Source organism: Hyperolius riggenbachi, chromosome 10 (genome assembly GCF_040937935.1).
Source record: "Hyperolius riggenbachi isolate aHypRig1 chromosome 10, aHypRig1.pri, whole genome shotgun sequence".
Lineage (NCBI taxonomy): Eukaryota > Metazoa > Chordata > Amphibia > Anura > Hyperoliidae > Hyperolius > Hyperolius riggenbachi.
This window is the reverse complement of record NC_090655.1, coordinates 65,101,844-65,111,843: the sequence shown is the minus strand read 5'-3', so window position 1 is coordinate 65,111,843 and position 10,000 is coordinate 65,101,844. Positions and strand designations below refer to the sequence as shown.

General features: G+C 45.0%; 1 protein-coding gene across 1 annotated transcript in view; it reads right to left on the bottom strand.

The window, feature by feature from the left end:
• Positions 1-10,000, bottom strand: part of CASP7 (caspase 7) — a 97,372-nt gene that overhangs the window by 71,068 nt on the left and 16,304 nt on the right. The window contains exon 2 of the mRNA XM_068258211.1: positions 1,410-1,543. Coding sequence (XP_068114312.1) covers positions 1,410-1,543 — 134 coding nt within the window. The remainder of the gene's footprint in view (positions 1-1,409; positions 1,544-10,000) is intronic.

Genomic DNA, 10,000 nt, shown 5'->3' with positions numbered 1-10,000 from the left:
GCATGCATTTATTCACTGTGTGCCAATTGAGTGCCTCCTTCGTATTTACTACATGTAAAAGGTGCCTTATTGAATCAAGTACGTGGTTCACAGGTGCAAAAATAAAATGAAATTATGTAAAACAGTTTAAAAATAAAGGTGGTAAAAGTAAACGTACCTCCTATCAGGGAGCATAGTGCCTTCTCCCCAGGCTCTTTTAGCCGGGTGCTACACCCGGCTAGTTTTGGTGAGCACCCGGCTGTCACCTCCTATGCTGTAACCAAAGTTGCTCAGAGAAGCAATGACCCTGCATTCCTCAGTCACGCCCCACCCGGCTACTTTTTCATGCCACCTGGCTGGAAGAAAATGCTGGGGAGAACACTAGATGCCTCAAGAAGCAGGAGCCTAGTCCCAAGAAACGTATTGCAATCTATGAGATTGGTTTATTTGGCTCAATAAAATTACAGTTCTTATCATCATTAATTTTTTTTACCCTCCACTTTTTTTTAACTATTTAAATAATTTTATTTCATTTTGGTGCCTCTGAACCACGTGCATATATCACCTCGTGTGCAGGATATATCCCTTTGTTGTTTTGTCCATAATTGCAAAGAGCAACTTTTTAACCCAAATGTTCTCCCCACTAGCCTACTGTTGTCATCACACGGTGAGTATAATTATTCATGTCGTCTTAAAGAACATCTGTAACAAAAAAAAAGTTCCCCTGGGGGTACTCACTTCGGGTGTGGGAAGCCTCCGGATCCTATCGAGGCTACCCCCGTCCTCCTGTGTCCCACGGCTGCAGCGATAAAGCTCCCTGAACAGTGGGGATGTAAATATTTACCTTCCCGGGTCCAGTGCAGGCGCAGTATTGGCTCTCCACTCAGAGATAGGCGGAAATAGCCGATCGCTGTCGGTCCGCTCTACTGCGCAGGCACAAGTCTCCTGCACCTGCGCAGTAGAGCGGACCGGACAGAGATCGGCTATTTCCGCCTATTTCCGAGCGCCGTCAAGGTAAATATTTACATCCCCGTTGTTTGGTGAGGCACAGCGAGACCGCCGTAGGACACAGGAGGAAGGGGGAAGCCTCGATAGGGTCCAGAGGCTTCCCCCTACCGAGATGAGTACCCCCCAGGGGAACATTTTTTAGTTACTGAGTCTCTTTAATTCCTGTGTCACTAACTTACTACACTATATTGGCTCTTTGTGGCCTCCCACATCTCCCTTTTTATTGAACCTTTGAGCTCTTATTTTGATACCCAGGCCTACAAAATTGATAGTATTTGGTAGACACCACGGAAATCAACCACACATTGGAATTAATGAAAAGTAGACACTCACTGCACCGATCAGTTAAACCAATATGTGTGTGGCCAGTTGGTTGTGTCTAGAACAGAGGAAAGAAATCCAGGTCTTTACGGCTTTCTTACCCAAAAAAGGAGGTCCTTTGACTTCGGTCAGGCTTGGCGTCCACGTCGTCATTGTCATCATTGAGTTCCTTTTGCGGTGGTGCTTCCTCTCTGATGGGAAGTTCTGGTTCCAGACCTGACTCCTCTTCTGCCATCTGGAGGACAACAGAGAGAATATCAGTCAGCAAAGCACCGGAGAAACTATTATTTTGTGCTATGGTAAAACATAATACAAATAACCAAATGTGAGAGCACATAACCCAAAAATTAAAAGTTTCCAGCGGACATGCGATATGGATAGCAAGTAACGTTGGCATGGGCAATCGCACAAGTCTCATGCAGTTACCAGGGCTGTGGAGTCGGGTACAAAAAACATCCGACTCCTCCGTTTACGAAACCACCGACTTCAGGTACCCAAAATTGCTCCGACTCCTCGACTCCGGCTCCACAGCCCTTGCAGGGCTATGGAGTGGGTACAAAAATCATCTGACTTCTCAGTTTATGAAACCACCGACTACAGGGACCCAAAATTGCTCCAACTCAGACTCTTCAGCCCTGGCAGTTACTATTATTAAACTTTATTTATAAAGCACTAACATATCACACAGCACTGTACAATAGATAGGGGAGACATTACAGCATTGAAGGGAACTGGAGATGGGGCCCTATTGTTCTTAGAGAATGGTTGGGGTTAGGGGAAAGTATAACTTAATGGGGAATTATGGGAAAATCAGGGTTAAGGTGTAGCAATCAGCAAAGCACTGAAAAGTGCCAAGTGTGAAGCAGCCCTAAAATGAACTTCCCGGCTGCATTTCTGCAACACACAAACTTGGCATACATGTTTTTATTTGCACAGCATTCTGACAGAATAGCACACGTGCAGCGTAGGACCAGCAGAGTGATACACAGTATCCAATCCATAATGTTCAGATACACTGCCACAATGACATACTATGAACTGAGCCTCACACAGTGCACAGCTATCTCAAGTATTCAAAATCTGTTGGCATTTATACTACAATGAAGTGGTAAAACTGGCTAATCATTGACCAATCAAAATTAGATTTGTACATGCACCCTAAGGCCTTGTTCTCATCTAAAATCGTAAATCGCTGACGCCTAGATTTTTTTGTAAAGCGCTTTTCTAAGAGCTTTTGCAAAGCGATTTGTGAACTCTTTGACCCGGAAAAGAGTAAATACAATGGCTATCATTCACAAAGCGTTCCCGCATGCGGAAATGCTAAGAACAACCGACTTTACAGAGCAAAATATGTATTCATAAAGGCTGTTTCCGCATGCGAAGCGGACTTTTCCGAGCAGAGCGATAAATCACCGCATTCTGCGGTGATTCTATGCGGAAATTTAACAAAATGCAAATTCATAAAAACTAACGCAGGCGGTATGCGGACGGGGATTACCGCTCCCCTGGATGTAGCGATAAGCATGCGGAGTACATGCAAGTGAATGGGACAGACCTCCCAAGCAGCAGCAGAGAGAACACCGCACGGAGGGATTCCGCCTGCTTCTCCTGTTTCCGCATGCCTACCGACAGCCTAACGCTAGCCTACAGCGGGATATCTCCGCACTCCTATAGCAACTAGAAACATTTTTATGAATGACCACCCAGAAGGCTGAAATACCGACAGCGGTGTTTGGATTTATTTTACCGACAGCACTTTCATGAATAATAGCCAATGTATTTATTTTTAAAAACGTCCGGGAAATCGCTATACCAAGCGCTTTTTCAAGCGCTTTGCGATTTCCCTATACCTTCACTTGAGGCAAATCGCCCCAAAAATGGTACAGGCAACGCTTTGATGAGCGGATAGTAATTGAACTGCTCAGATGTGAACACTCTCATAGGGAATCATTGCACAAGCGCTTTTAGGGCGATTCTGAAATTCGCCGGCACTTTAAAAAAAGGCGAAAACACCCTTAGTGTGAACAAGCCCTAATGCATGGTACATTCTATGCAATTTCCCATCAGGTTGTGGATCGAATCGATAATAATTTCCAACAGGTCCAACCTAATTTCCGATCGCTTCTATACAAAATAGATCAGAAGTCAGATCGGACCTGATGGAAATTATCGATTCGACATGAAATCTGATGGGAAATTGTATGGCGTGTACCAGGTATAAAGCTTGGTACACATCTCACCACCTCCATGTAGTATAAGGGCCAACAGATTTTGAATACTAAGAACAGATTGGGCTCTATTCACAAAGCATTACTGCATTCGGTAATGTTGAAAACAGCTGACTTTACCGATCACCTTTCCCAGTTACAATTCACTAAACCTGTTACCACACAGAAAATCAGTTCCCGACTAGTGAGGTAAATTACTGATTACAATTCACAAAGATTTCCGCATTTAGTTTACCGGGCAGCAAAAGTGTTCTGTATTTTTCTCCAGCTCATAACAGCCGATAACTGACTCTCCCCATGCTGTGTCTGTGCAGTAAGGCTAGGTCCACACAAGGCACAGTGGCAGGACAGAGCCTGCGGTCCGTGATCCTAGCCAAAGGAACGCAAACGGATTAATGCTGCCTTTTTGCAGCATACGTTTTTTTATCAGTTTGCGTTCTGTTTTTGTTTTTTTGGCCGAGGGGTTAGCAGGCAGGACTGGGGGTGGCAGCAGTCGGCGGAACGTCTCCCCCCCTCACCTGGGTCCCCCATCCCCGCTAGCCCCTCCAGCTACATGCCGCAAAAATGTGAAGTATAGCAGCAGCGGCGAGCTTACCTCCTTCTTCTACTACTTCCTTCCGCTCGCCGCGTCACTGCCTGCAATGCCGCCCTCTATACTTCGACCGCCTCCCCGCTGACCGCTGCCACCCCCGTCCTGGCTGCTATACCCCTCCAGCATGGCTGCACCCTCTCTCCCCATAGGGTGTGACACAGAATCAGGTCAGTTTCTGTGTCCAAATTTGCCTGTGTAAAGGGGGATCCATTTTCCTATTGCCTGCCACCCCTCCGTGTATCAGGATCCAGGTCCATTGCATGAAAATGCAGCAGATCCGGAGCTTCTGGGACGGTTTTAAAAACGGGTCCCTGCACACGCAGACGGGTCTGCTTTTTGTTTGGGTGAAGACAGCTGCTATTTTTAACATTGCTATCCGCGGCTCTGGTTTTGATCAGGTTTTAAAAACGGAGCCACGGATACGTTTCCGGACCTAGTGTGAACTAGCTCTAACTTGACAGACAGTCTTTGGGGAGAGTCAGGCAGCCAATAGGGAGAGCTATACAGCCCTGCTTCTCATTTGATGAGAAGGGGTATCGGGCGAGACTTTCACTGTATCAGAGCAGAGGACTTTTGGGGGGCTTTTTTGCATCCCTTCAGATGTGAAAAACTTTATTCTGGCATACAGAAGAGCTCCCCCTGGTGGCTGCAGCACATCTAAAGGGATGACTGGTATGCACAGGACAGAAAACCTCCGAGTCATACACACAGCTCCCTGTCTGCTCGCTGCCCTGCTACACGCTGGTAAGAGACACTAAGGGCTCAGCCACACTATAAGCGATTTTCTGAGCACTTTGTGATTGATTAGTGTTTTCTGAGCGCTTTTTAAAAATCGCTCCCATTTACATTCATTAAAATTGCGGTAAAAATCGCAGCGATTTTTTGCTTATGCGATTGCGCAATCACAGCAATTTTTACTGCGATTTTAATGAAAGTGAATGGGAGTGATTTTTAAAAAGCGCTCAGAAAGCACTTATCAATCACAAGCGCTCAGAAAAACGCTTATATTGTGGCTGAGCCCTCAGGGCGTTTTGAGTTTTTTTTTAGCGCTGGTGATTTTTAAAAACGCCCTGAAATCACTGGTGCAATGAATCTTGATGGGATATTTCATATCAGCGCGTCAAAGTGCTGCATGTCCCATTTTTGGGGTGATTTTGCTACAATGGAAGGTATAGGAAAAACGCAAAACGCTCACAAATCACTTTATCCGGCGCTTTATCCGCACTTTTATGAATAAATACATTGTATTTATTCATTTCCGGGTGAAAGAGTTAAATTCCTGATGGAATCGCTCTGCAAAATCGCTTACAAAGCGCTTTGTACAAAATCATAGTGAGCACTGGGAGGGGGGGATGGGGGGAGGAAACGCTCAAAAAAATTGAAGATTTAGATTTTAGATTTGAAGAAAGCCTTACCAAGCAGGGCTTAGTGGATTCAGGCATGTTTGTAAGATAAATGACCAAACTTCTGCCTCAGGGCCCGTTTCCACTAGCGCGAATTCGCATGCAGACAACGCATGCGGATTCGCATAGGCAATATAAGTGGATGGGACTGTTTCCACTTGTCAGTTTTCATTTGCGTTTTTATGTGCAGGATTTTTCTGCACGGTAGACCCTGCAGAATTCGCCTGCGTGTGGAATGCAGGCGAATCGCAGGCAATGTATTTAATAGGGAAATCGCATGCATTTTTTGCATGCGTTTTTTCCCGCGATTTCGCATTGAAAGTAATGTAAATTGACACAGGCAGTGACATGGTTAAAATCGCATATACCCTGCCTATGCGAAATCGCATGCGAAATCGCGGCAAAAAACGCATGCGGAATCGCATCCGCATGCGATTTTGTCAGCGGTGATATGCGGCGATTCCGCACCGCACTAGTGGAAACGGGCCCTCATGCACAAAATCATTAGCAAGTTTAAAAAAAAAAGTATAAGAAATACTGAATGAGGTATTTTGCTGAACAAATTGGCCTCAATTCACTAAGATCATGCTGGAGATAATAAGGCAAGAGAAAACTTACCTCCACACAGGGGCCCATATGCAATTCACCTTTTCACCTGAGTTTTCTCCTAAGTGATAATTTTAAACTTGTCAATAAAATGCTTTTTAAGCTACCAGAAAGCAAGAAAATACTCAAAATAATTTTGATAGTACTTTTTCACCAACTGTTTGGTACTTTTTTAGTTGAAAAGTGATGGAAAGTTATTTTAAATCGAAGATGGAAAATTATCTCCTAGGAGAAAACTCAGGTGAAAAAGTGAACTGCATATGGGCCAGTGAGAGAGTTATCTTATCTCTTCATTCCTTGCGTTAGCTCCTCTGTAGTTAATTTACCTCCTCTGTAGTTATTTTCACATGCAGCCTGTCTTTAACTCTGGAGTTATTTTAAGGATTGGAGAGTTAACTTAAAAACAGAAGAGTTAACTTTAGGTTTGTCTGAGGTAAAATGTTTCCTGAATACTACATGCCTTATCACCATGGTAACAACTCTAGAAACGTTATTAAAGACAGGAGATAAGCTTAGTGAATTGAGGCCATTGCTTTTAACGAACTGCCCTTTGTGAATAGAGCCCATTGTGTAGGCAAGCTCTAGTACTACATGGAAGTAGTAAAATTGGATGCGCATGCCAGGCAGAATGTACAACAGGATGCTTTGAAATTGCACACATATTCTTACATGTGGGTTCTCGGACACCACTAGGGTTCATATGTAAAAATATATGCAAACTTCTTCACAGCAACAAAATGAATAAGATGCAGAGAATGATGTCCGAAACATTGGCCTCCAGTCACAATACATGTGCAGTAAAGACATTTGTAACGAAAAATTGTCCCATGTCTCTTGGATAATCTGCACCTGTCACTTTGCTTGAGTAATCAGCTGTCAGGTAATTCATCTTTCCCAAACCTGTGTAGCCCGGTTCTGGTTCTGCCCACAGCCTGCTACGGAGTAACAAAAATCTTTTTTTTTTTTTCAACTGATCTACAAAGTATTCACGAATCCTCAGGCCCCATTCACATTTACAAAACGCAAAACGCTAGCGCTTTTGCTAGCGTTTTGCTCTGGCGTTTTTTAACACCATTTACACTTGGGGCGATTTTCCGCGATCACGATTAGCGCTTCTATAGCACTAAACACGATCGCCGGGAAATCCCCTGAAAATGGTGCAGGATACAAATTTTTTGGGGGCGATTTGCTGCGTTGTTAATCGCCGACGATTAACGCAAATCACCCAAGTGAGAACAGGCCCATAGGTTATTATTGCACTAGCGCTTTAAAAATCGATAGCGCTTGAGCGTTTTGCCAAAATCGCAGGCAAACGCTCTAGTGTGAATGAAGCCTCACTGTCCTTTTTAATGTAATAAAGTTGTACCATTTTGTAGCACTGGTTTTGCTCCCTTAGGCCTGGTGCACACCGAGCAGTTTTTGTATCGTTTTCCAAACCGTTTCCGCTTGTGAAAACGCTTGGCTAATGTATTTCAATGGGATGGAGCACACCAGTGATTTGAGGTTTTTAGCAAACCGCAAACGTGGGTCCTGCAGCACATTCTGCGGTTTGCTGAAGCGTTTCTTCCTCAATGTAAAGTAAAGCAAAAGCTCAAAACGCTCTGGAAAACGCTAGATCAGATCGGTTTTCCAGGCTTTTTTGTTACAGAAGCTGTTCAGTAACAGCTTTACTGTAACAATATTTGTAATCTGCTACACAAAAATGCTCCAAAAACCGCTAGGCATGTTTAGAAAACCTCTCTAAACATGCCTAGATTCACTCTGAAATCTGCTCCAAAAACCTCTAGCGTTTTGAGGATCTGCTAGCAGTTTTGGTGTGCACTGGGCCATACACATGGCAGCTGATACTTCCTCTCAGCTGATCTGTGCTGATGAGTAGCTGAGGCAGAGAATGGAAGAAGAAAGGAAAGCTACTCCTGGCCATGTGATGAGTTTCACTTGCTTTTTGTGTTGCAAACATGTTGTAATTGCTTTAAAAAAAAGAGATTGTATTTTATTTTCACTTTCCATATTATATAAAAGAGGAAGTGAGAGGTCAGTATGTGATCAACCAGCAGTGACCTCCAGCCCACGTGTTGGAGGGGAGGGAAGATGTTGCAAGTATTCACAATTTCACAAACACACTGCCTGTGCTTGCCTATATGAGAAACCCCATCATCAAACCTCAGGGCTCGTTTCCACTATCGCGAATCTGCATGCGTCCAACGCATGCAGATTCGCACATGTAATGCAAGTGGATGGGCCTGTTTCCACTGTAGCGTTGTTGAGGTGCGTTTTTTTCAGCGGTAAAAAAACGCACAAAAGAGCCAACGAATTCGCCTGCGAGTGGAATGCATGCGAATCGCCGCTAATGTATTTAATAGGAAATTCGCATGCGGCTATGGTATGCGAATTTTCATGCGAATTCGCATGCGAATTCGCATAGGTACCAATGTCATTCAAACAGGCAGTGACATGGTTAATTTCGCATATACCCTCACCTATGCGAATTCGGATGCGAATTCGCGGCAAAAAACGCGCAAAAATTCGCATCCGCATGCTAATTCATGGAATTTCAACAGCGGTGGAATCCAGGCGATTCTGCACCGCAATAGTGGAAACGAGCCCTCACTGATGTCAGGAAGTGAAAAAATGGAATTGCTCTGCAAAAGTGCTTTGCACAAAATCGTACCGCGCAGTGGAGAGCCGGGAAGGGGGAAAATAAAAACGCCCCCCCCCAAAAAAAAAATTGATAATTGCTACCGTCAGTGATTTTTGATTTTAGATGTGAACAAGGCCTCAAGCAAGTCTCAAGGGGAAAAACAAAAAACTCAGCTAAGGAGAGGGAGGACTCTGGGTCCTATAAACCCTCCCTATTCCTCTCCCTGTCCCCTCGTTCCCCCGCAGGCTTCACTAGTTAAATCTCCCGCCGCAGGAGACATCTGCAGTCTTCGAGCTGGTGCACACCAAGAGAGGTTCTGAGTCCGGGCTATGCCGCTGTGGAGGATTTCTCAGGCCCTGGTGGGCCGATTTGCATAATTTTTATTTTTTTTTTGGTACACGCAGCTAGCACTTTGCTAGCTGCTTGTACTTTACGATCGCCGCCGCTCAGCGCCGATTCGCCGCTACCTGCTGCGCCGCCCCCGACCCCTTGCGCAGCCTGGCCTATCAGCGCCAAGGGGTGGATCGGGACTCCCCCGTACGCCATGACGTGGATGACGTCATCCCGATCATTGCCATGGCAACGGGGGAAGCCAAACAGGAAATCCCGTTCTGAACGGCTAATGCATGTCAATGGGCTGGTGCACACCAGAGCGGCTCGTTTTTCCCCCAAATGCAAACTCGGAACCTGCAGCATTTTTGAGATTTCTGAGGCATTTCTGCCTCAATGTAAAGTATAGGAAAGTTGAAAACTGCTCTGAAAAACGCTAGATCAGAGCGTTTTTCCAAGCATTTTTGTTACAGAAGCTGTTCAGTTACAGCTCTATTTGTTTGGTAACCGTGCGGCTTTCTTCCAGAGAGCAGAATGGGAATTGAGGCTAGGGTCACACTTGACGCAGCCGATTCAGCATTCTTGGCCGGCAGCCAGCGGAGATAGGGGAATCGCACGTGTTCTGCGACAAAAAGGAACAGTATTGGCTTTTTTTCCCCCACGGCAGAAAACAGCACAATGCTCCCAGTGCCCTGCGATTGTACATTGGGAAGCATTATGCGGGTTTGAAAGTGAACCCGAGGTGAGAGTGATATGTTGGCTGCCATTTTAAACAAATCAATATCCTTCTCAGTTTAGGTTCCCTTTGAACCATTACCAGTTGTCTGGCAGCCCTGCTTATCCATTTGGCTGCAGTAGTGTTTGGATCACACCAGAAACAAGCATGCAGCTA